The 27227-nt window shown below is 41.9% G+C and overlaps 2 protein-coding genes across 2 annotated transcripts in view; one reads left to right on the top strand and one right to left on the bottom strand.

Annotated features, from left to right (window-relative positions):
• iqce (IQ motif containing E) overlaps positions 1-5681 on the bottom strand; it is an 84151-nt gene extending 78470 nt beyond the window's left edge. The window contains exon 1 of the mRNA XM_078239866.1: positions 5610-5681. Within this exon, the coding sequence (XP_078095992.1) occupies positions 5610-5681 (72 nt within the window). The remainder of the gene's footprint in view (positions 1-5609) is intronic.
• On the top strand, positions 1-25339 carry snx8a (sorting nexin 8a). The gene is made up of 12 exons (XM_078240228.1): positions 1-107; positions 3760-3880; positions 6833-7011; positions 11548-11665; positions 13935-14056; positions 15041-15121; positions 16257-16417; positions 18041-18173; positions 18828-18896; positions 19333-19482; positions 20704-20853; positions 24010-25339. The coding sequence occupies exons 3-12, from the start codon at positions 6874-6876 to the stop codon at positions 24127-24129; spliced, it is 1242 nt and encodes a 413-aa protein (XP_078096354.1). The 5' UTR covers positions 1-107; positions 3760-3880; positions 6833-6873; the 3' UTR covers positions 24130-25339.
• Positions 25340-27227: the final 1888 nt, after the last annotated feature.

Below are 27227 nucleotides of genomic sequence, written 5' to 3'. Positions count from 1 at the left end.
TTTTTCTTATGATAGGTGATGTAAACAGGAGGACCAAGTGCGCAGAAGTGTCTTTCGTAAACTGTTGAGCAAGACTGAATAGGCTACCACCTATTATACAGAGCCAGGTATTGCAATAACTGCTCAGCAAGCACTTCCACAAGATGTGATGTTTGAGTCTGTTGTACAGAATATGATGGTTAACCCAGTGTACTATATGATACAATGCATTGATCAATGACCTCTGGAGAGGCTTGCTGAAGAGATAGATAAATTATGAGTCTGAAACTTATACAATTTGTGTTTTAATACGTCAGCTTAAGGGAAAATGGGGTAGGGAAGAGTTGTGATGTGTTCCATATTTTGCCTAACAACACATCAAGGGGCTTGGTTACTATGAGGACAGTGGGACCCAGATGAAATTTAATGCGAGCAGTGTGTAAAATTTTTGCACTTTCAAATCAAGGCAAGAGCTGTTTTTTGAAGACTGAAAGTCTTCAAAGTTTTGTACAGGAAGAGTGAGAGGGAGAGACCCCACAGAGAGACACAAAATTGCAGCTAATCAGGCCTGTAGAGAGGAGGGTATGTCCTTTCTACAAGCTGAGCTGAAATACAGGTGGAAAGACAGTTTCTGGTTCAGTAAATGTATCCTGGAGAGTGAGAAAAATTGCAGTGGGCCTTGCTGTATTTGGCTTGGAATTCCTCCAGAAATGGAGCGAATCACTTTGCTACTCAATGCAACAGTGGGAAACCTGAAAATAGGTACAGGAGTAAGTCATTTGGCCCCTCGAGCCTTCCCAGCCATTCTATTTGATCATAGCTGATCATTGAATTTAGGAGTCTGATCCTGCCTTTTCTCCTCACGTCCTTTAATCCCTTTTGTCCAAGAGTTGTGCCTAACTGTACTTGAAAACACAGTGTTGTGTCCTCAATTGCTTTCTGTGGTAGTGAATTCCACAGACTTACAACCCTCTGATTGAAGACATTTCTCATCTCAGTCCTAAAAGGTTTACCCTTTGTCCTTAGACTATGACCCCTGGTGCTTCACTCCCTCATCACTGGGGACATCCTTCCTGTACGTACCCTGTCTAATCCTGTATTTGATAGATTTCTGAGATCCCCCTCATTCTTCTGAACTCCAGTGAATATAATCCACTGCCCCCCCCATCAACTCTACTAGCTACATCCTTGAAGAATTCCAGTAGATTTGTCAAGCACGGTTTCCCTTTCATAGTCCTGCCACTTTTTAACCAAGTGCTCTGCTATAAAATTTTGATAATGGACTGTAGGATTTTGTCCACTAGATTGACTGGCCTATAAACGAAGCTGATGGTGATTTTGGACTGGATTCCATAAAATAGTAATTCTGCGGATGCAGACAGGGCAGTGAAGTATGACTGGCGTGGGTTATTTGTTCGTGTTTAAACAGTTAAGGGAGAGATTTTTTCTGTGGCATTTTGTTGATGTTGCGTTTAGTACTGTAGTAAGTCTTAAAATTTGAAACCCTGTCATGTGACCCTTCAGTCAGTCAGTGGGAATTCAAATATCTTTCTAAAAGTTATTGGTTTCTGTGGGGATTGTATTTAAAAAGGATTGCACTTGAAGCTGGAGAGTGACAACTTTTGTCACATTTTCTCCGTCTCAATGGAGTTTTCCTTTTGATGGGAATTTAGTTCATAAAATAGCGACTTGTTAGCAGTGTTGGTGACAGGTCTTGGAGAATCATAGGATCATTGAATCCCTATGGTGCAGAAGGAGGCCATTTGGCCCATCGAGTCTGCACCGACCATAATCCACCCAGGCCCTATTCCAGTGACCCCAATATTTTTCCTGCTAATCCCCCTGACACTAGGGTCAATTTTGCATGGCCTACCAACCTAACCCGCACATCTTTGGCCTGTGGGAGGAAACCGGAGCACCTAGAGGAAACCCACGCAGACACGGGGAGAATGTGCAAACTCCACGCAGACACAGGGAGAATGTGCAAACTCCACGCAGACACGGATCCAAGGCCGGAATTGAGCCTGCGTCCCTAGCGCTGTGAGGCAGCAGTGCTAGCCACTGTGCCAATGTCCTCTTCTAGATTTAATCAGCATCTGGGCAGGCTTTACATCAATTTTGTTGTGTCATTCTCCCTGCATGGCGTAGATTCTGCCCTCCTCAATCAGTAGAAAGCTTGAGGTGGCACCTAAGGAAGGACAGCTGCATTTCTTTGCCTAAGTGTGTGCTGCCGCTCTCCAGAGCTGTGATAGTGACAAGATAATCTGTTTTTGTGATATTGTTTGAGGGATAAATATTGGCCAGGACATCGAGGATAATCCCCCTGCTCTTCGAAATAGCATCATGGAATCTGTTACATCTGTCTGAGAGAGCAGTTTGGGCCCCTATTTAATGTCTTTTCTGAAAGGAAATTGGAAAAATACTTTTGGGGAAAAATTTGCAGGGCTGTTGGGGAGTTTGGGACGAACTGATAACACGTTTGAAGAGTTGGCTCAGGCACCATGGGCCCAATGGCAGTGGTCTCTTCTGTATTCGGCTTGACAAATGGATGTGGGTGTTTAAAGTTGCTTCTTTATAATAAATCTACCAATTGTTCTGCTATGCTGTGTGGGGAAGTTCAATTTGTGCAATAGTTTTCCTCCCCCTCTGTCAGCATGTACTATTCGGTGATTTCCTGCTTAACTAATTGCTTCGCTGTTAACAAGGCTTTGTTGAAAGCAAAAACAAGTGATTGTAGATTAGACTATTTAACCTGTTGCACTGGGTATTGACCTATGGACTGCATTGGAATTATTGAACATTTCACCTGCCTTTGTTTTTACTGGAGATCGGCAGAAGCACAGGAAATACTTAATGGAGAAATATCCTGTGGAATCCATTCAAAGATATCACTGACCATTGTCTTGATCTGGAGAGGTGATTGTAAGTAAACTGTTACTACTCTCTTACCACATTGCTTCTTCAAGGGAGATCCTGCCTGCCTTGTCTTATCAACATGGCCCTCTGTAAAATGTTAGTGCTGCAGAACAGAAAAGGAAAGAAAAATAAAATTTTGTATTTAAGTGTGCCTTTCACCACCTCCAGATGTCCCAAATTGCTTTACGGTCAATTATTTACTTTTAAATTGTTGTCATTTTTGTAGGAATTGTGACAGCCAATTTGTATGGAGAAAGCTCCCACAGGTTTTGGGGGCGGCACAGTTGTTTGCATTGTTGCCTCACAGCACCAGGAACCTCGGTTCACTTCTGGCCTCAGATCACTGTCTGTGTGGAGTTTGCACTTTCTCCCTGTGTCTGTGTGGGTTTCCTCCAGGTATTCCAGTTTCCTCCCACAGTCCAAAGATGTGCAGGGTAGGTGGATTGGCCATGCTAAATTGACCCTAGTGTCAGGGGGATTATCAGGGTAAATGTGTGGGGTTACAGGAATAGGGCCTGGGAGGGATTGAGGTTAGTACAGACTCAATGGGCTGAATGGCCTCCTTCTGTACTGTGGAAATTCTATGGAAATCTGCTCTGACTTTATCAGACCATGGGAGAGGAAAATATGTCAAAAATTGCAACAGTCCTATTCCCCATCACTAACATTTAATGATTACAAATGGTTTATTTGCCCTCTTCTCATCCCTCTCCCAAAGAAAAAAATGTAGATGAAGTTTGCTATTTCATTTGCTGCTGAGATTTGTTTTATTGGAAGTGGGTATTGTCAACGAAGTGAATGAATTAGACCCATATTGACTAACTATATTCTGCAGCGGGTGACTTCCATGTGCTCTGTTTCCAGATTGCTGAGACTATAGAATCCGAGGACAAATCCATCACCAAGTCAGCCCTGTACAGAGCTTTGGTGGTGTTTGCCCTAGCGAAGCAGCCCTCAGCCAAACTGCTGGAGAACGTCACACAAGGTATGGTGAATTTCTCTGGTTATACTTAGAATGAGTGAAAAGTTGTGCGCTAGACAATTCCAATTTAAAAAAAAAATTGAGATATGGGGGTCACTAGTGAGGCTGGTATCACCTGGGAATTATCAGACTGGGTGCTGGTAAACTAGCACAACCATGTGTGCTAAGAACAGGTTAATAACTTGAGTTTGGTTCAGTTTTAGTTTCAGTTTAAACTTTACCTGCAATGTAATGAGATTTTATGACCCTTCAAGTGGACTTGTTTAGCAACCAGAGGCGCACATTTAAAACCAGAAGCATTTGAGTCTTCACCAGTCTGTGTGGTGAAAGTGCTCTAATAGTGCTTCTTGATGGGATTCTAGAATAACTGAAGAGAGGATGGAAGTGTATAGCACAGAAAGAGGCCATTCAGCCCATTGTTTGTGCACCATCCAAAAAAAAAATCTAGCTGCTCATTTTAGTCTACTTTCCAGCACCTGGCCTGTAGCCTTGTAGGTTACAGCAATTCGGGTGCAGATTCAGGTACCTTTTTAAATGAGTTGTGCGTTTCTGTCTCAACCACCAATTCGGGCAGTGAATTTCAGGCACCCAACCTGCTCTGGTGAAAAAGCTTTCCCCTTTAATCCTACTGATCACCTTAAATCTATGCCCCTTGGTCATTGAACCCTTCGCGAGGGGAAACAGGTCATTCCTGTCTATCCCTCACAGTTTTGTACACATCAATTGGGTCACCTCTCAGCTTCCACTGTTGTAAGAAAAACAGCCCTAGCAAATCTTTCCTCAGAGCTGCAATTTTCAAGCCTTGGCAACATTCTTGTAAATATCCTTTGTTCTCTCCAGAGCAATTATGTTTTTCCTGTAATGTGGCGACTGAATGGTGCACAAAATTCCAGCTGTGACCTAATCAGTGTTTTTATACACCTCTAGTATTACATCCCTGCTTTTGTATTCAATACCTCATTCAATAAAGGAAAGCATTCCATAGGAAATGTGGGGTGTTTGACCACATTTCACCTATTGGTCTACATGGTCTTTGCTTTTTCTGAGAACATTAGAGTGCAAGATGGATTTTGTAGCTTGTGCAATCCTTACAAATCTGTATCTATCTGTAAAGGTATAGTTATGGTAAAAGAGTAGTGTATCATTGTTGATCTTGTAATAAAAGAATAAAACACTTATTAAACAAGTTCATTGGCAGTCCATGTTGCTAAGCAAAAAATAAAAATTAGGATCTATCAAGCTAGGCTGCATTCTGGGATCTGGCTTGTGTAGCAGTGATCTCCACATCTTGTGTAGCAGTAACATTAGCTTGGATTGTAACACTTTCTTTCCCACCTCATCCACCTGTCTTGTCACCTTTGGGGACCTCTGGACATGCACTCCAAGGTCTCTTTCTTCAACCCTCTCAATACCTTCCCATTTACTGTGTATTTCACAGCTTTGTTTGCTTTCCCCCAAATACATTGCCTCACAATTCTCTGGATTGAACTCCATTTACCACTTTTCTGCCCACTCAACCAATCAATGATTATAATTCTGGAGATAACAGCTATCCTCTTCACTATCAACCACACAGCCAATGTTTGGGAAATTTGCAGATTACGCGATCATGCCCTCCACATTCAAGTCCAAATCACATATATACAACAAACAGCAAGAGTCCCAACACTGAGCTCTGTGGACTGCCACTGGAAACCGCTTTCCATTCACAAAATTATCCACCGAACATTACCTTTTGTTTTCTATCACTGAGCCAATTCTGGATCCAACTAGTCACATTCCTCTGTATTCCTTGGGATTTCATTTTCTGACCAGTCTGTCATGTAAACCTTGTCAAATGCCTTACTAAAATGCATGTAGACAGCATCCACTGCACGTCAATCAATTCTTGTTGTTGCATCTTCAAAAAAATTAAGTTCACATGACACGATCTTCCCCTTTTTAAAAAAAAACATGCTGACTATGCCTGAACAATCTATGCATTTCCAAGTGATTGTTTATCTTGTCCCTCAAAATTGATTCTGATGATTTTCCCACCACCGAAGTCTGACCTATAATTTTCTGGCCGATCCCTCGCACTCTTTTTAAATAATGGTGGTATTTGCAGACCTCCAATCCTCTGGTACCTCACCTGTATCTAGTGAGGGTTGGCAAATGATCCTCCTAGTACCTGCTGTTTCCTCTCTGGCTACCTTTAACAGCCTGGGATGCGTCCATTAATAGTCTGGGATGCAATCCATCTGGTCGTGGTGATTTATCTGCCTTCAAGAATGTTAGTCCCTCCAGTACTTCCTCGATGCTTAGTATATCTAATATTTCTCTCACCTTTTTTTATGAGAATGTCTACATATGTTTTTGAAACGTTGTAATGTAGGAAAAGCAGCAGCCAATTTGTGCACAGCAAGATTCCAAAAACAGTAATGTGATGATTGAGGAATAAATATTGGCCAGGGCAATGGGAAGAACTCCATTGCTGCTTTTCACTTGATGCCATGGAATCTTTTACCTTCACCTGAGAGGGTGATAGGCCTTAGTTTAATGTCTCACTCAAGATGGCATCTCTGACAGTTCAGCGACCCTCGGTACTATATAGGAAATGATGCTCTACATCTTGTCCAAGTCTCTGGAATGGGATTTGAAAGCACAATCTCCTGACTCCGATGTGTGATGGCTATTCATTGAGCCACAGCAGGTGCATGTACTAAGACAAACATTTAATAGGAGAAAATGTGGATTGAGGGGAGGGAGAAGCTCATAACCATTGCAGAAAAATCAAATATCAGATGGCAGTAAATTATCTTCTATTCGTAGTATGCTATGTGAGTCAGGAGGTTATAAGAAACTGTACAGAAGTTCTGAACCTATTGAGACTGCAGAGAGGATGAAAGTTTAGGTGTCAGATTGAGGGACTGATTGGAGTTTCCTGTGTTCTTTAACGAGCTGTTTCTTCCCAAGAATATCTGAAGCCTTGGCTGAGTGAACGGGAGTCGATCCGGATGCAGGCTCAGGGGAACCCCATCCTCCTGTCACAGACTTTGCAAGACTTGTTGCGTATCGACACGGTGCAGGTGGAACTAATTCCAGAGAAGAAGGGTCTGTTTCTAAAACATGTAGAATATGAACTTTCCAGCCAGGTGAGCTTGGCCAAGGGTTTGATCCATTATTAGGTGGTTGGTGTTCTGGATTGTCCTAGGTCTATTCTACCAGTGATCTTTAAGCTTCAGCCTTATACTCGCAGACCTAGATTGGTTCCTGGTACACCAAGACCTCAGTTTTAACATTTGCATCCCTGTATTCAAAAACCTCCATATCACGGCCCTCCCTATCTCGGTTAAAACTCCAAGATCTCTGTGCTTCTCTAATTCTGACTTCTTTTGCAACCCCAGTTTTTTGTTCCACCCTTGATGTCCATAACTTAATCTGTCAGGCCCTCGGCTCTGGAAATCCCTCTCTAAACTTTTCCACCACTCTTTCTTAAAACTTGCCTCTGACCAAGCATTTATTTCCTTTGGCTTTGTGTTAACTGTCAGATCACGCATCTGTGAAGCAACTTGGGATGTTTTGTTACTTTAGAGGTGCTACATAAAGGTAGTTTGTTTTAAAAGCCATTGCTTGGCATCACTGAACTCGAGTCTGTTTATTTGAACTTTTCTTTCCATTTTAACCACCTACTGCTTCCTTCCCTGCAGTATGATGCTTGAACATTCACATCTTGCTGTCACTGTTTAAGTCTCCACTTTGCTTGTGGTTGTCATCCATAAGCTGATTGTTTTGTTGGATATCTTAGTGCATTTCTTTTTTTTTGGCATGATTCTTTGTCCATATTATGCTTCCTTCTTAAGGCAGGAAAAGAAAGACTTGCATTTGTGTAGTGCCTTTTACAGCCTGCATGACCCAAATCACCTTGCATGTGAAGTGCTTTGGAAAATCTAGTCATTGTTGTAATGTATGAAATGCAGCAGCGAACTTGCACATAACATGGTCCCACAAACGGCATCAGATAAATGACCCGATGATCTGTTTGTAAGTGATGCTCGAGAGATAAAGATTTGCCAGGACATAAGTGGAGAGAAGATTCTGCTTTCTCCCCTTAAAATAGTGCCATAGGAATTTTTACATTCACTTGGGAGAGCAGGCATTGGCCTCGGTTTAATGTCTCAGCTGAAAGCCTGCGCCTCCAGTAGTGCAGCGCACTCAGTACTGCACTGGATTTTGTGTGTAAGTTTCTGGAGGCATACTTAACCCACAACTTTCTGACTTAGAATCATAGAAACGCTACAGTGCAGAAGGAGGCCATTTGGCCCATCGAGTCTGCACCGACCACAATCCCACCCAGGCCCTACCCCCATATCCCTACATATTTACCCGCTAATCCCTCTAACCTACGCATCTCAGGACTCTAAGAGGCAATCTTTAGCATGGCCAATCAACCTGACCCGCACACCTTTGGACTGTGGGAGGAAACCGGAGCACCCGGAGGAAACCCATGCAGACACGAGGAGAATGTGCAAACTCCACACAGACAGTGACCCAAGCTGGGAATCGAACCCAGGTCCCTGGAGCTGTGAAGCAGCAGTGCTAACCACTGTGCTACCGTGCTGCACTTAGACGTAGACAGTCACAGACGGTAAAATGCAGTTTGAGGGTATGTGGGAACTAGTGCATCCTGTTGCGAGTAATGGTGACCACATCTGCAGAAAGTATTTGCAGCTCAAGCAACTTTGGCTCAGAGTTGATGAACTGGAATCCAAGCTTCAGATACTACGGCGTTACCTTGACGCTGTGTTTCAGCACCACCCCCCCCCCCCCCCCCCCCCCAATTGGTTGTGAGGCAGAGGTATCCTGAATTTAACATCGAAGGAGCCTCAGCTCTTGACCTTGTCCAACAGTACTAGGTACTTGCTCCCTGTCTGGATGAGAAAAAAGACTAGGGAGGATGGGCAAACTGACCACTGCACTGTAGTACAGGAGGCCATTCAAGTGGGGGAGCAAAAAGAAAAGTCATAATGGTAGGGGATTCTATAATCAGATAGCATTCTTGGTAAGCAGGATCAAGGGTCCTGCTTGGTGTGTTGCCTACCTCGTGCCAGGGTAAAACTGGCTTGAAAGGATATTGGAGGCGAGGGACCATTACTGAGATATGGCTACAGGATGGTTGGGATTGGCAACTAAATATACCAGGTTATAAGGTTTACAGGATGGATTGGGAAAATGGCAAAGGAGGTGGAGTAGCCTTACTGATTAGAAACAAAATCATTTCAATGGTGAGGGAAGATATAATGAAGGGGAAAGCATCCAGTAGAGACCTTATGGGTGGAACTGAGGAGCAGTAAAGGATCAAAACTGTAATAGGTGTTGTGTATAAATCCCATGGTAGCAGCTCTCAGTGCTAGATAGTATAAATACAAAATTAGGCAAATGTGTAGCAAAGGCAAAGTAGTATTAATGGGGGGATTTTAACTTTAATATCGATTGCGAGAGGTAGGCAAGCACCTGTCAGAAAGACGGTGAATTTCTGGAAGGTGTCCAGGGCAGTTTCCTACACAATATATCCTAGATGCAACAAGGGCTCAAGCAATATTGGATTTAGTAATGAGCAATGAGCTGGATTCAATTAGTAACATAATTGTGAGTGAACATTTATCAAATAGCGATCATAACATGATCAAGTTCAATTGTAATGTTTGAAAGTGAAAAGTATAAATCAGTTACTAGAATTTTAGAATTAGGTAAGGCCAACATTAATGAGATGAGACACAGACTGTCCACAGTGAACTGCAAAAATCTGCGAATGGGTAAACCAAGTGAAGAACAGTGGAGGATGTTTAAAGAAACATCTAATAAAATACAGAACCAGTTTATACCCTGGGAAGCAAAAGCACAACTTCACAGAAAAAAACCCATGGATATCTAAAGAGATAAGGGACAGCATAAAACACAAAAAAAAGGGCTTGCAAAAATGCAACGAATAGCACAGATCCTCCCAAATGGGAAAGAAACAAACCAGCAAAAGGCCACAAAGTACCTTATAAGAACAACTAAAAGGCAGATTCAGGAGACGTTCGTCTGGATTAGAAAATGGCTCATGTCACTCTGCTTTTTAAGATGGGTGAAATAGGAGCCAGGGAATTACAGACCAATTAGCCTAACATCTGTGGTGGGAAAATTAATGGAGTCGATAATCAAGAATAGGGTAACTGAACACCTCAACATTTTTCCGTTAATCAGGGAGAGTCGACATGGATTCATGATAGGTAGGTCATGCCTAACAAACCTCATTGAACTTTTTGAGGAGGTGACTAAGTTAGTGGACAGGGGAATGTCTATGGATGATGTTTAAATTGACTTCCAGAAGGCATTTGGTAAAGTCCCACGTAAGAGACTTAACTAAGGTTAAGGAATTGAGTGCAAATTACTGGCATGGCTGGGAAATTAGTTGAGTGGTGGGTGACAGTAGGGATAATGGGTAGGTACTCAAATTGGCAGGATGTGACTAATGGTGTCCCACAAGGATGTATTAGGGCCTCAATTATAATTTGGATAATAGCATAGAAAATCATATATCCAAATTTGTTGATGACACTATGTTAGGCTGCATTGTAGACAGTGTAGATAGCATAAAATTACAAACAGATATTGATAGATGAAGTGAATGGGGATTTCAATGTAAGCAAGTGTGGGGTTATCCATTTAGACCGAAACAAAAATAGATTAAGGTACTTTTTAGATGGTATGAAGTTAAATACAATAGATGTCGAAAGAGACTTAAGGATTCAAGTGCAAAGATCTTTAAAATGCCACAAACAGGTGCAGAATTAATCAAGAAGGCTAATAGAATGTTTTCCTTTATATTTAGAGGACTGGAGTATAAGGACGCAGAAGTTCTGCTTCTATACAGCTATACAAAACCCTGGTTAGACCCCACTTGGAGTAGTGTGAGCAGTTCTGGGTACCACATCTTAGGAAGGGTATATGCCTTGGAGGGAGTACAACGCAGGTTTACAAGAATGATACCTTGACTTCAGGGGTTAAGTTGTGAGGAGAGATTATACAAACTGGGCCTGTTTTCTCCAATTTAGAAGTTAAGGGGTAATCTGCTCAAAGTCCTCAAGATATTAACAGTAAAAGACAGGATAAAGATAAACTATTTCCACTGATTGGAGATTCTAGAAGTAGGAGGCATAGTCTAAAAATTAGGGCCAGATAGTTCAGAAGTGATATTAGAAAGCATTTCCACATACAAAACGTGATAGAGATTTGGAACTCTCTTCCACAAACGGCAGTTGTTAATAAATTGGTTGCTAAATTTTTGTTGAGCAAAGGTATTAAGGAATATGGGTCAAAGGCAGGTGTATAGAGTTAGGCTACAGACCAGCCATGACCTTGAGGGCTGTGTGGCCTATTCCTGTTCCTATGTTATCATGATTTAATAGAATGGTGGAATAGGCTCATGGGGCTCCTAGACAACTGCTGGCAAATGGACATCAGATGAGAAGAAAAACTGATTTGGCCATAACATGCCAGTCCTCACAGTCAAGTAACTGGTGGAAAAGTAGTGCAATTATACCCCTATGTGTCATTAATCTTTAAGAGGGAGGGTTTGTGGTGAAGAAAAGTAATTAAAGCTGTATTACTAAGAAAATTCCAATCTCGATGCATTTTCCTTTCAGCGATTCAAGTCGTCAGTTTACCGAAGATACAATGATTTTGTGGTGTTTCACGAGGTGTTGCTCCAGCGATTTCCGTATCGGATGGTGCCAGCATTGCCTCCAAAGAGAATGCTAAGAGGTAAAAGTCTAGTGCGGCAAAATGATAATGTAACTGTGAAACTAGAAGTCTGTCCAAGCACCCAGCTTCTTTGTTTGCCCTTTTTGAGGGAGACCTGTCAATGTTCAGCTTATAGATTGGAGTAGCACCATTCAAACAAGCAATGACGGAATATTGATGGGGAATGAGAATGTCCTGTTTATGTTGATATGCATGCGTGGGACTCCTCCAACTAATGATAGCACATGTATATCGCACCAGGCCTTTGAAGAAAACCAAATGTGGCCAGTGTGTGCAATGCCAGGAGGGAGGAGAATGCAGTCATTGTGATGATACTGTGCCTTTTAAGAAATGTATTTTAATCATGTTTCTCTGCAGGATATTTTAGCAGTCTCTGGGATTTTGTTGGCACAGTGTTGTCTGCAGCTGGTGTCCTTTATTATCACTGAAGCTGTATAATGGATATCATGTTGGTTTTAATCTAAACTAATACAGTGTTCTGTTTGTGTTCCCCTGGTATGGCAGAGTAGCATTTGATTGGAGGTCATGTGGCTGGGGACCGCTATGCTTAACAGAAGCTCAGTTTTAGTCTCATTTTTCAGAAGCTGCTTGGAACTGAGAGAAATAGCAGTGTTTTCTCCCTCTCTGGGGTTGGAGTTTTTGCTAAGTGTTGCTGTTTAAATGCTGCTTTTGATTAAGGGAGAACATTTCTGTTTTTCCCTCTCTGAAGTCTGGAGACTGGAAGCTGCCAGAGATTGGGTTTACCGCTCCTGAGGTTGTGTTGTTTGGAGGATATATCCTTCACTGAAAACTGCTGGCTTGGATTTACGTCCATGGGTGTTACAGAGCTGAAAGTCTAGCATCATGTGAGCATGCTAATTCTGAAGATGTGTGTATGTCTGTGGAATATTGTTTCACATTGGGACAACAGAGGTAGCAAGCTGTTATACCGTGTCATGTTTAAGTCTTGTAATTAGTAAAAGTTATGCTAATTCTGTTATATTTTAACAGTGTACTTAAAATTTGTTTTAGCTTCCCAGTGGGTCACTTGAATCATACCTGGAGTGAAACATCTTGTGCTCACCCACGCCAAAATCAAATGTAAAACTTAGGGTCTAGGCTAACATCACAAAATACCTTGGAGTTTCTGGCCTGGGTCTTAAAACCATGTAGTGAACTTCAATTGTGTTCTATAAGTCTACAGCCTGACTGAATTGAGTTGCACCTTCCAGGCAAAGTGCAGGGTGATTATTGCTGTCCTACTTCCTGGCAGTGTTTCAATACTTAAGCTCTGACGAAGGGTCATCTAGACTTGAAATGTTGGCTCTATTCTCTCCCCACAGATGCTGTCAGACCTGCTGAGATTTTCCAGCATTTTCTATTTTTGTTTCAGATTCCAGCATCTGCAGTACTTCGCTTTTATCTTCTGTACTTCTTGCTAGTTACACTGAGTGATGTCACTAAATGCAATTAACATAAGTAAAAAATCTGAATGTAGTGCAATATTTCACTGAATTTCCATCTTAAATTGAGAAGTAAAAATGTGGCTGTTAGGTCATTGAGTATATTCAAGCCTGATATTGATAGATTTTTTGATATTAAGGGAATCAAGGGATATGACGACAGGGCGTGATAGCTGAGTTGAGAATGATGATCAGCTATGATCAAATTGAATGGTGGAGGAGGCTCGAGGGACTGCTTGGCCTACGTCTGCCCTGATTTTTTTTTTTGTTGAGCATGATTTGGCGGCACGGTAGCACAGTGGTTAGCACTGCTGCTTCACAGCTCCAGGGTCCCGGGTTCGATTCCCGGCTCAGGTCACTGTCTGTGTGGAGTTTGCACATTCTCCTCGTGTCTGCGTGGGTTTCCTCCGGGTGCTCCGGTTTCCTCCCACAGTCCAAAGATGTGCGGGTTAGGTTGATTGGCCAGGTTAAAAATTGCCCCTTAGAGTCCTGGGATGTGTAGGTTAGAGGGATTAGCGGGTAAATATGTGGGGGTAGGGCCTGGGTGGGATTGTGGTCGGTGCAGACTCGATGGGCCGAATGGCCTCCTTCTGCACTGTAGGGTTTCTATGATTTCTATGATGATTTATGCTGACACCTACTAGAAACTCCCATTAGCATTGAGCAATTGGTTTCTTGAAATAATGCTTGCACGTGAGTGTTGCATCAACCTTTGCTACTTTGTAGGAGAGGCTGTTTTTAAAAAAAAATCAATGCTTGGAGTTTTGAATAATGGTTTACTGTGCCTTGTAAGTGTTTTTAACTGTTTTAAATTTCTCCCTTCCCAGTTGACCGTGAGTTTATTGAGTCTCGGCGACGTGCTCTGAAACGTTTTGTTAACCTGGTAGCTCGTCACCCATTCTTTTCTGAAGATGAACTTCTTCAAATCTTCCTGTGCTTCAGTGGTCCTGTGAGTATTGTGTAGAGCAACATTCTATTTGCCATTTCTCACATGCAAGAAAGTTTCCTGGGAATGGCTGGTTTGAGCAATCAGTGAATAGTGAGCAATGGTTCCTATCTAGAGCAGTGAGGGACTATTGTGCAGAACAGAATGGTGAAGGGTTGCTGGAAGAATTTTTTTTCCCCACCTGTCCTCTTAATGCCGAGTGCCAGATCTCAGTTCAGCTGTTGTTGAGAGGTGTTGAATGAAGCCAAGTCAAGGACCCCCCTTTTAGGGATGTAGGGGTGGGTGGACAGAAATGGACAGGGAATTCCCACCATTCCTCTGATGCCCTCTCTTTACATCAGTTCACCTTTGCTGAACTGATGTGTGGGGCATGGTGGAAGATCTAAGAGAAGAGAAAATCTCCCAGAGCTACAACTGATGTGACCTCAAAGAAAATATAAATATTTTGTAACATCCTGATGCCTCTGCACTGTAATTATATTGAAAAGGTTGGCATGATTACAAAACAGAATTGCCTAAAATTAGCATGTTCATTAATCTAATGGCCATTTTACTTGGTTACTGGGGACAACACTAAGAAAACTCTGAGCTCGTTAAAACATGATACTTCAACCTTAATGTGTTATTGATGACTAGATATTTTCTACTGTCTTGTTTAAAATTATAAAACGGGTTTCCTATCTCGGTGTTTCACATATCTTTAAGGGAAAGATATCCTAAATCTAAATTTGTGACTCCTGTCTCATACAAATGGGCCTGACTTTTAACCACCCTCCACAATAACTAAGCGAATCACTCTGTTGTATGAAACTGCTTCACACCATGTTAATTGCAGCAGTTGAAGAACAAAATCCATTAACTAAGATGAGCAAAATGGCCAGCTAAACCAGAAAAATGCTGAGCACAAAGTTTTTTAAAAAAGTTGTTTGAAAATGGACCCTGTCCTTGAAATAGGATTTTACATATTTTCCCTTTCTTTTTGAAAAGGATGTCCAGAATAAGATTCGGGAATCGTTACGAGGTGTGGGTGATGAGTTTATGACGTGTGAAATTGCAGCAACAGCTAAGGTAACAATTGGAGGAACATTGTTCTTGTAGGAGTAAATATTTCCACGGCTAATCCAGTGATGCTTTATGTTCTAATGATGCCAGCATGAGGTTTTCAGTGAAGCGTATTGGTGTTACCTTCATACTACATCCACTTGCAAAGCAACCAAGAGTATAATTACAGATTATGTCCTTCCAAACTTGGGTTGTCTGCAGAGAGCATCCTGGAGTCTAGTTTTAAGTACTGTTAGTTACAGACCACACCATTAATCATGGGAAGTGATTCAATCAAGGGCACTTTGAATGGTGCCATGAGATCTTTTACGTCTATCCACAAGGGCAAATAAAGCCTTGGTTTAATGTCATCCAAAAGACAGCATCTCCAACAATGCAGCACTCCCTCCTCAAACCAAAGCCCAAATGCACAATATGAAAGAATCTGTAGTTTAATTTTAACTTCTAGGCTTCCAATTGATGCAAAAAAATACCAGTTGACCATTCAGCCTCTTGAGCTTGTTCTGGCATTCAGTTAGATTGTGGCTGATCTGCATCTCAACTCCACTTATGTGCCTTTGCTCCATATACCATAATATCATGACCCAGCAATGAACTCTTATTTCCTTATGAAAGCTTCAGTTGTCCTACTATGCCCAGCCTTTTGGGGAAAGCAATTTTCAGATTTCTATTAAATAAGTAAATCATCTATTTGTGTTGTTGGTTGAGGGATGAATATTCCCCAGGACACTGGAGGGTTGGTGGGAAGCTCACCTGCACTTTTAATGCCGTCGTGGGATCTTTTACATCTATCCATGAGGGCAAATAAAGCCCAGTTTAATGCTGTCCAAAAGACAGTCCAACAATGCAACACCCTCTCCTCAAACCAGGTGCAGTCAAGCTAGAATTCATACTGGTGCAACAAAGTGATGCTGAGGTGGGAGTGTTAACCTAAATTATGTGCTCAAGACTCTGAGTTTGGTGTTTATTAATCTAATATAGAGTCTAAATAATATTCTTGCAGCTGCATGCTTCAAGGAAGGAAGTGTCCAGCTTCCAGTTATATTGAAGGAAAAGATCAGTATTGATATGTTACTTCCATAAGTTCAATTGTTTATGTAAAGATTCTTCTCTTCCCCATCCCACCCCCTGACAAATGCAGGAATTACTTCCTCCTGATGTTCAGGCTCAGTTTGGTGCCAGCAGGGAGCTGATGCGAAACATCTACAACAGCTTCCGTAAGCTGAGGGACCGGGCAGAGAGAATGGCCAACAGGTCTGCTGAGAACGCCACTGATCTCCTGCTGTTTGGGAAGGAATTGAGGTAAGTGTTGAGACTTTCTGATGTGGGTTCAGTTGTGTCGTTGTGTCATAATTATTACTGTTACCTATTGCTGTGACCTGAATTTTTACCAACTTTTTAAACTTGCCCTTGACACCCTTGCCAGTCCTGTGTCATGTGCTCTTCTTTGCTTGTGAGCCCCTATAGCTCTAACTGACTTTGCGGAGGAGACCAATGTTTTTTTATCCCCCAAGTGTGCACTTGTATCTGTTGGAGGGTAATCTGGGACGGATGGTATTTCACCTCTTATCATAGAGCACAGCTGGGCATGGGTTTGAAACTTGCACTATGTGCTATCAATGCTGAGCAGAGGGTAGTAATTGATGTATTTCTGCTTGGGCAGAGAGAAGAATTCAGCCAGTTTTGACGATCACATGGTACAACCCAGTTGCAACTGTTACAAAGACAGGATAGACAGCGAAGGAGGAAAGTACAGCAGAAAATGGAGCCAATTTGCTTGGGATGCATCCCATGGTTCTGGAGAGGGGGCTGAGACTTGCGTGGTTTACCGTTGAAAGGTTATTGGGGTTGGATGTGCATCGTAGAAGCTGCTGCTTCAAGATTATGCAACTTTGGAAGCTATTGGCCCAGCTTAGATTTAAGGGATACATTACAAGTTGTGATTGCCATTGCCAGTAATTTAAGGATGGAAACCGTTCCAATCAAGCCCACAAAAGTTGTGTTCAGTGAACAGGAGTTAATTTATCAGGAATTCAAAAGCTAGAGCAGTGATTGATTATGGCAAAACGATAAGCCAAGAAAGAGGCCATTGAGGTAGAGGGGTGAGGGATGAATAGAAAGCACGTTTTTCACCAGGCTGTGTGATTGGAAGCAGCTGTAGTTTGTTTTTGCAGGAGTGAATTTATGGAGAGCTTTAAGTTGCAGGGTCAGCGACTGAAAGAGACTCAAAATAGCAACCACCCCCATTCCCCAGGAGAAGCTCAAGGGCCATCCTGAAGTGAGCAGAGAAATTATTCTGGCACAGCGGATAAGTAAATGTTTGTGCTTATAGAACTTGAGGCTCCTGAAGAATGAGGGGGCTAATTAAAGCCGAGTAAAATGGGACTGCATGCACTGTTTTTCAAGTGACAAACGATTGAATAGTTTAACCTGCATTCCTACTTTTAAAATGAGAAAGAACTTCCATGGTATAAGCTTCTTTCACAACCATAGGATGTTCCAAAATGCTTTGCAGCCAGTGAAGTACTTATAAAATGTAGTCACTATTCATTACGCAAGCAGTTTACTGCGGGGTCATTACCTCTTTAGAAAATCCTAGTCGTGACCAATTTTCACCTTCCCAAAAGATGTTTATTCTTGGGATATTGGTCTCATTGGCAAGGCTGGCATATATTGGCCCTTTGGTTGCTTTTGAGAAGATGGTGGTGAGCCACTGCCTTGAACCACCACAGTTTGTAGTGAAGGTGCTCTGAAAGTGCTGTCAGGAAGGGAATTCCAGGATCTTGACCTCGCAACATTAAAGGACCGCAATCATCAATATAGTGTCCAAGTCAGATGATGTGTGACTAGGAAGTGATATTTTTCTAATGTGCTGTAACTGTTTAAGTTTTTTCCTCCAACCTCTATCTCTTTTCTGTATCTCAGTACCCTGGGCTCTGACACAACACCGGTTCCATCATGGGCATCAGCAGCAAGCAACACGTGGGGTGCCTTGAAGCAAGCCCTTAAAGGCTTATCTGTGGAGTTTGCATTACTCGCTGATAAAGCTGCACAGCAGGCAAGTCCAGTAATTAAACATTGCCTTCTGCCATAGGGCTACAAAGAAAAATCTGACTTTTATAAAGTGAGTTCGTCAGTTGAGTTAAATATTGGCCTGAGCACTGAGGGGAACACCCTGCTCAGATTGGAACAGTGCCATGGCATCTTTTACATTCATCTAAGAGGGAAAATGATGCCTTCAAGGTATCATCTGAAAGATGGTACCTTTGACAGTCGAGCACTCTCTGTGGTGCATTGGGATTGTCAGCCTAGATGTTGTGTTCAAGGCTCTGGAATGAGACATGAACCCATAATAATCGAAAGCAAAGGTGCTACTCACTGAGCCACGGCTGACACTGTTGGTTTTAGCAATTGTAGAATGCTGTTGCATCCCTGTAAATGGTAACTTGTAATCCAAAGTCAGTAACAGTCGAGTGCAGGTCCATATTGAGTGCATCTGCACTAAACCAAACTTCTGGTGTGATTTTCTATTTAACATTTAGAAGGTAAATGTGTGCCTCCCAGTGTCTGGATTAAGACGGATGTGAGACCACGATGGCAAATCAGCCACAGTGCTGAGTGGATCAGAGGCACAGAAGAAGGGACAAATTAACTTTAATTGGAGTGGAGAAATATGTTGCAGTTTATAAGTTTGTTTCCATGTCTTTAACAGGGTAAGCGAGAAGAGGAGGAAGTAGTGGAAAAACTCAACCTTTTCCTGGATTTACTGCAGTCCTACAAGGTAAGTGCGATCACTGTGAATTGCATTTGAAGCATGTCTGATCCCGAATGGGTCAGTCAGAATGCAGAAATGGAGGTGGGTTTATGTTTCAGATATAACCCTCTGAGTTTTGATGACGGATACATCTGGTTTGAACAATTGGGATTTCAGAATCTATTTTTAATTTAGTTTAGCCATACTGCTACTCGTTATTCCAAGCAGGAAGTCTGGCCTGGTCTACTGACAGCTGAGAGTTCCCTATTCCAGTACTCTGGTTGGCATTGGTGACCTATCTGACCACCTGGCAGTAGGAAGGAGCTGATGATGTATCTGCAGGATGAGACAAAATTGAAATTATTTCATTTTCAGTCAGTTGCAGGATGCATTTTTATTTTGGAGATCCTTCAATTTCCTAAATTGAATTTGAATTACCTGTATTTCGATCTCTTGTTTTCAGGACTTGTGCGAGCGTCATGAGAAAGGTGTCCTTCATGAACACCAACGAGCATTACAAAAATACAGCTCCATGAAGCGGCAGATGATGAGTGTAACTGTGCAGGACAAGGAGCAGATTTCTGTGGAGCAATTGGAGTCACGAATTGTACAGGTGCTCTGCTCCTCTTTCTTTTTTGCTGCTGTAAATTAATTTGGTCAAGAGACGTTTAGTGTAGTCGTCCATTGCCTTGTCAAAATTGCCTTTTCTTCATATGGGAACTCAGAGTATTAGCTGGTTCTTTGATTGAGGGTGGGCTCCCAACAAAAATGAGGTATTGCTTCGATGAAGAGAAACTGTTTGAATGATGTAAATGAGTTGAAGATTTAATGATTGCAGAGTCTTGGGTATTGTGAGCATGGAAGGTGTGTAATAAGCAATTTGAATACAGAGAAGAATTTGGAGTCCAAGCTTGCCCTTGATATCGAGAGAGTGATCATAAGCAGCTCTTGTCACGTTGTTGAGGTCAGAGTACAGGGCCCCTTGAAGAAAATAAATCTGTGTTAGAACATAGACATAGTGTTGGTGGTTGAATGACATTGTCGTTTAAACAAGAGCGACTTGCATTTATTTAGTGCTGTTAACATAGTAAAGTGACCTAAGGTGGCTCACTGCAGCTTAATCAAGCAAAATCTGACAGGAAGTCACAAGGTGATTTTCAGATAGAGGTAGGTTTTAAAGAGTATCATATGTGAAAAGAGAGCATGAGCAGCAGAGGGGTTTAGGGAGGGAATTTCACGTCCTAGGGCCTTTTATAGCTGAAGGCACATCTGCCAGTAGTGGAATGATTAAAATCAAAGATGTGCAAACATTGGAGGCGCGCAAAGTGTTTTAGGGCTCGAATAGGTTATGGAGAAAGGGAGAGGAGAGGCGAGGCTGTGGAAGGTTTTAAACACCAAGGTTAATATTTTAAAATGATTAATTTCTGGACATGGAACCATCGTAAAAAGTGATCATGGGAGGAAACTGGGGTGGGTGGAGTTTTGAGGTCCTTGGAAAACACATTAAATTGAGACGTTCAGGGAGGATTTTGATAATTTAGGAAATATTGGGAGAACTAAGCAAGATAACGGCCTCCGGGCTAATCTTGTGGAAGAAATGTCACGACACACACACTTTTCTGTGGAGCAGTCATTGTCATTAAGACCATAAATATTTTAAAAATAGCTTGGAGTTGATGCCATAAAGGTACTGGCCTCCCATAAGAGTGGCAATAAACTGCTGATAAATTATTCTGAGAGGAGGGCAGGTGGAATGTTATCCCCAGGGTAGTGCACTTTTGTAGTCTCTGTTCATTTTCCTTTAATATTATCTTCAACTATGATCTCATTTCAGCAAGAAAGTACAATCTTGACCATGGAGCTCCGGAACTATTTCTCAATGTTTTGCCTGCACCAGGAGACTCAACTCATCCACATCTATCTGCATATCACCTCTCATGTGCTGACTGCCTTCATTGATTCCCAAATCCAAGGGCACCGAGAGGTATGGCTGAACCTGCAGTCGTGGTTTTACTCATTATTCCTCCTCCTATGTTTGCTATCTTCTGTGGTTCTGTGCTGCCAACTGCCCTTGTACCTGACCCACATGTCCATTTAAGCACAAGCCTAAGAATGTTTAGCTGCATGAGGTATCACTGCTGAGTCCGATCCTGTCTACACTTTTTAAAGATGTTTTTATTGAAATTTTCTATTTTACATTTACCACAAAACGCAACAAATTCCCAAAATCTAGGACATTATTCCACATAAGCATACAGAAAAGACTGGCGAATATTCATATGATTTAATTATCAATCATTGCAATTGTCGTAGTGGTGAATTCTCTCTTATGAATAAGAAAAGGATACCAGAAAGAGTGGGGATCTCAGGATAAACCATGAGCGCATGGCCCCATGGTGCACTCCTTCCTCCACAAGATAACATATATGGGATCTGTCATGGGGTAATATACAACCAACCAGGGCCTAACTCCGCATCCCAGGACCTCCATGCAATAAAAGGATAACAAACAAAAGGGAACGTCAGGATACTGCCATCAGTACAAGATGTGATGTGGCCAGGGTAAGCTATCATGTACGGGAACCAGTAAGCCAAGGATTTGTACACCTTGCCTAGACTTGCAACACAAACCTTCTTCTCCAGCCATATCGCAGACACCGATCAGGCTCCCATTCACCAAATAATTTAAACCATATTCCACTAAGGAAACCCTACTGACAAGATGAAGAATCATCAAGCCACCCATCAACAGGGTATTTCAGGGAGAGATACGACCTTCCTCCTCCCGACAAGAAAAGGGAAACCCTCTAGGATTAACTAACAAATCAGGTCTACATCAACACCCTACTTGCCTGGATAAAGAAAGGAAACTCCTAAGAGAGAGGAGAATCAGGATTATCCAACAGATGACGGACGTAGTCTTTCTGCATACATTTTCACAGGAAGGATACCAGGAACAGAACAGCATAACCTCATAAGGAACAGGATACCCTCCACCTGACCCGGACACAAACAGCTACTACCGCCCTGAGCTGCTCAATGACACTAAGGGACAACAAGCCAAGAACATTCACATCATTCTTGTACATTGAGCAATCCCTTTCTCTAAGTACCGCAGAGGTGCCATTTAGGCCCGCTGTCGACACAATTCAACCCATTTTGTCACATCTGAGAAAACCTAAAAACTGCATAATGTGCCCATTGTATATTCCATAAGCCACTTCCTGTGCAACCAAACCAAAATAGAAGACTGACCTATAAGGCTAGATATCCAAGGATTACACAACTACACAAGTCTAGGTGTGTTTGGCTGTTCAGCTGCATGAGGTATCATCGCTAAGTCCGATCCTTTCTACACTTTTTGAAGATGTCTTTATTGAAAGTTTTCTATTTTAAACTTGCCACAAGATGCAACAAATTCCCAAAATCTAATACGTTATTCCACATAAATATTCCTAGAACATTCCCCATTCCAATAACACCAGAGATGCCAATGACAAAAAAACTTAGTCTTTTCTAGGATACATAATCTAATTTCTGAGGGAACAAGCAAGGATTCCTAAATCCCAGAACAACAAAAGAAAAACCCAACCACGGTAGTTCCAATGAGGGGTTCTCCTCGCCCACAACAAGGACTTATAAGGCCATGCCAACAATCTCTGTACCAAACCACCTATCTACCATCCTGCTGTGGCACTACTCATGTAATCTTAATAGTGATGGTTACTAAAAAAATGTACTCCCTTAGCGTAAATGCAAGGATTACAGCACATTTAAAAGAAAACCAGGTGAATACCACACGATCCTCATGTCAGACAACCAACTCAGCATACTCTTCAATGGAAAGAAGCTGACGCACAAACTAGGCCCTTCCCCGTTCCACCGCCGGACACACTGGTGGACAAATACTGTCAAATGGAAAAAATAAGACAATCCTGATTTTTTTTCACAGGCTAACGGGCAGCAAATACCTTTGTTTTTATATATCCTACACCCATGTCGGATAAACGACATCTCAAAATCAGGTTTATAACCTCAAGGGAACAAAGTTCAGGATTAATGATGAACAGCAGGATAATTTAGCCATCCATGGAGCTTGAAAAAGCCAAAGCCATGACAGGTTCACAGAGCAGGATCCAATCAGAGCTTCACCGAACCCTCTGCACTACCACAATATCATCGCCCCAAAGTCCGGCAAAGAAAAGACTAGGCCCCAGCAGGTGGCAAGGACCCAACACCTCTGGCCGCCTCCAACCCTTCTCAATAAACACACAGGACAAAGCAATGTAAGACCAATTCCAAGCCTTGAAGACTGGATACAATGTGCTTCATTGAACTCAAGACACTCGGCCCTCAAATTAAAGTTGTGAAAGCAGCCAATTCTCAAATTCAGCTGGGAAATCATCACCAACACGCCTCGGAAGACCGGGCGCATGGATGATACTTCTCCGGCCCCATCTCTAAGTCGACCAGGATGTAGAGCACATTATGCAGCAGGATTTCTAAGGATGGAAGATGAGCCCCCACTGAGGAAATTGCCCCCTCAATTGACAAGATTCTCTTCTCCACTTCATCTATTTTCTTTAGGATATATCTCAGTTCAGCAATATGAGCATCAAAAATCTTTGCCAGGAAGTGGAGACCGTTGTCCACAACTTCACTCATAAGGCAGCCATCATCTCGACACCAACATCATCACTGAAGTATAGGCCTGCTCACCAGCTAAACCGCCACTGTGAACTGGGCCCCACCATGGCTGTGTCCGACTGCCACAATCAAACAAGGATTTTCTTAACTCGGCTTCCCTTTGCCAAAATTAAGCTGGGATCTTCCAGATTATTCACATCAGGATCAGATAATTATGGATTGTGCATCAAGATAAGAAACAGGTTAAAAGATGAGTAGCGCCAGAGCTCATGAAAATGCAGCTGCTTCCATGACCCAATTTTTGCTGAAGTTTGGCAGTTCCCTCAATTGATTAAATGGCAGATGACCCTGGAGTTTCTAATTTCACTACAACATTTAGTGTTACGGAATATTGAAATAGCGTAGAAGCTCCTTCAGTGCCATTTTGAACTATTAGTTGAATTGATGTTCACAGGTTAGTGATTTGTGTGTGTTTCTTTTTCCCCTGTTCCAGATGAGTGAAGTGTGGAATGACTTGAAACCGAAGCTGGGAGGCCTTCTGCCCAATGGAATGCCATCACCTCCGCTGTCCCCAGGGAATTGGCAGAGTCCAACCTCCTTTTTCCCACAGTGAATTGAGATGTCCCTGCATTTTTGATGGACAATTAAGATTTTTTTCTCTTCCTCCTCGATTTAAGCATTCCAGATTTGTTCCCTACAAAAGGTCGTTATCCACAGTATGGTTGAAATTTTTTCAGACTTCAGCTGTACAAAGTTAGTGATTGGAAAGCCAACTCATTTATGTTGGCCATCTACTGCTGTTTATGCAGGGATTTCTTTCTTTTGAAATCAAGTCCCTTTGTTTTTTTCTGTGTGGACTTATGGCCAATGTTTGATTCAATTGGGAGCACAACTACATGAAGTAATTGAGCAATTGTCTTAGTTTGGTTTAAGAAAATGTTAGAGCAATCCTCAAATTATTCACAGTGCATCATTGGGGATGGGGAACAGCTTTGGCAGAAGTACCCCCTCTCAAAAGTGTAGCTAGTATCCAGATTACCCTGACATGCTAAATTCTAACTTCCTGGTAACCATGCACAGGCTAATAAGCAATGGTTATATAATTAGCAATGATATTATTCACCATTGTATCACCTGCTTGAGCAGCGCTGTTGGTTAATTGTGAAGATCTCTTGACGTGGTTCTAATACTGCGGGGGTCGGTGGTAGCAGAGTGGAACCACGTGGCATTTTTGTAGACCTGATAGACAAATCAGGAGTTTGGTTCTTGGGGCTGTAGCAGAACTCATCCCATTGCTCTTTTTTTTTTAACAGTATAAGCTATTCCTTTTCCCTCTCCCCAAACCAGTAAATAAAGCTGAAGGATCTGATTAGCGATATCTTTAGCTTTGGGTTCACTTGAACCAAATGGGAACCTGGGTTTAAAATGGACTGTTTAGGATTTGTTGATTTTGCTCCCAACTGCAATCTCTGTAGCCTGGGATGTTCATTTGGACTCTGAGTCAACATGAATTTAAAGATGTATTGACTGTTGCACCCATTGTGACTTGTACTGATTTTGGTGCGAATGCACTCAATAGTTTTGATTGAAACTTTCAATTGTATTAACATTCTATAATTTATCATGTCTAAAGAATTTTCTGAAGGTGCAAAACAAAACCATGTCTGTAATCTTGTTTGTGAGCAAGGTTGTAACTTGTTAGCATGGGTGAATTCAGCTTGATTTCTTCTCTCGAATTGCACAGACCTATAGAAGGTGGAATTGTTGGCTGTAGATTATATATAATTGTACAATGCTCCTTGCCAAATAGAAATTGCAGATTTCTTTTTTGTTTTTCTGAAACTATATAAATTTTCACTTCAGTGCTGTGTACTGGAAGCTCAGCTTTAGAAGTCACATATTTGAAATACTTTTCGATTCTGCTGAGAATTTTAGATGGAGGCTGATGTGCTCATCTCTGAACACAATGGGAAATTCCAGTTTATACGTGGAACTACAATCCTTTTTTCAGGTTTCTGGAATTCTCATTAGGAATCGGCCGATTCTTCTCAGAAAGCTGTTTGATTATTTACTTATTTAAAAATCTGAAATAATTTAAAGGATTTTTAAATTAGACATACCTGGGTATATAAATGAAAAATAGCAAGTGCTGGAAAAACAGGTCAGCAGTTTTTTAAAAAAGGGAAATAACCAAATTCACTTGAAATGTTAACCAGTCTCCACAGATCACTGTGTTGCAGCTATTTGAAGTGCAGTAACGGACAGAGGCTGTTACCTATAGTGCAGCACATTGTCAGAACCCGTTACAATCTATTAACTTTATGGGGGTCACCTGAGTTTCCTCCAGGTGCTCCGGTTTCCTCCCACACTCCAAAGATGTGCGGGTTAGGTGGATTGACCGTGCTAAATTGGTCCTTAGGGGGACTAGCAGAATAAATATGTGGGGTTATGGAGATAGGGCATGGGCGGGATTGTTGTTAGTGCAGGTGCAATGGGCCGAATGGTCTCCTGCACTGTAAGGATTCTGTGATAAATCATGAGACACTTTCATGTAGACAATCTATGTCCCCTGAACTCCAAAACCTTGTAAAAACGGGAACAGATGCCATGCTGTAAACTCCCTCTATCTTGGTGTTTTCTGTTCTGGTTTATAGCTGTTGCTCAAATTCCCAGGGTTTTTGACAGTGATGAAAGGTCGAAATGGTGAAGTCAACCTTTGGGAAGTGAACAGACCTTGTGGGTGTTGGGGTGAGTGATGTTGATGAACAGCCCTTGGGTAGGATTGGAAGGTTGACCCTGTGGGAAATGAATTAATTGTACTTTATCTTGAACAAGTTTGGAATCAGGTCAGACTTGTGATCTTCAAATTTCCCTCAGTGTTGAGAGAAAAGTTGATCAACTCTCTAAGCTTGGCGTAGATTAGGAGGCAAATGTGTTTGTCACAGGACTTGATGGAGACACAGGTATTTGTTATTTATATACACCAGATAATTATTGGTGTTAGCTTTCACAGTAAGAAAACATTCAGCATTTTCACAAAGTATTTGTATCTTAAATCTTACATGTGGGGGTTGGGAGAAAGAATCACCATTTTGAAACTTCATGTAGAAGTAGCTCTTTGTTTTTCAGCATTCCTTTTATTTACTTATCCAAGTTTTGAACATGTTGGATTGTAACTAAATTTCCTACAGCACAGCAATGATTACACTTCAGAGAGGATCTGTTTCACTGTAAACTGCTTTGTGATATCCTATGGTTTTAAGCACTATAGAAATTTGGCCTTTACTTTTCCACTCGCTTGTACCATCCCTTTGCTCTCCCTAACAACAAAAGCTTGCAATATGAGCATAGAAAGATTGAAACTCATTGAGATTTTTGGTTTGAGAAACCTCCTGCTCATCAAAAAATGTCACCTTTTCCATGCGCGGTGCAACAAAAAAATTGCATGCAATGTGATCCTTATTCCAACTACAAAGCTTCCCTGCCATCCAGAATGCTGATGTGTGGGTTCCATTCTGTTTTTTTCCCTCTGCCACTTGCTTCCTGAAACACCCTCCCCCCTCATCCTTGGTCTGGGTAACAGCTGAACCTACTCTTTTGGCAGGAAATTGAGATGGGCAGCACAGAAGTCATCATTGGACTCCTTTTGTGTATTTGCTAATGCTAAAAAATTGGTTTAACAGTTACACAATTGTTATCAACCATTGATTG

The sequence above is a fragment of the Mustelus asterias genome, chromosome 23 (assembly GCF_964213995.1).
Source record: "Mustelus asterias chromosome 23, sMusAst1.hap1.1, whole genome shotgun sequence".
Lineage (NCBI taxonomy): Eukaryota > Metazoa > Chordata > Chondrichthyes > Carcharhiniformes > Triakidae > Mustelus > Mustelus asterias.
Note: the sequence above shows the minus strand (reverse complement) of the source record. Positions and strands in the feature narration are given on the sequence as shown.

Excerpts from the sequence above, each read along its gene's own strand:
- snx8a (XM_078240228.1), top strand. The coding sequence starts at position 6,874 with ATGCAGGCTCAGGGGAACCCCATCCTCCTGTCACAGACTTTGCAAGAC. Across the intron at positions 19,483-20,703 it reads TGGAGTCACGAATTGTACAG|CAAGAAAGTACAATCTTGAC; the intron begins GTGCTCTGCTCC and ends ATCTCATTTCAG. Across the intron at positions 20,854-24,009 it reads AAATCCAAGGGCACCGAGAG|ATGAGTGAAGTGTGGAATGA; the intron begins GTATGGCTGAAC and ends CCCCTGTTCCAG.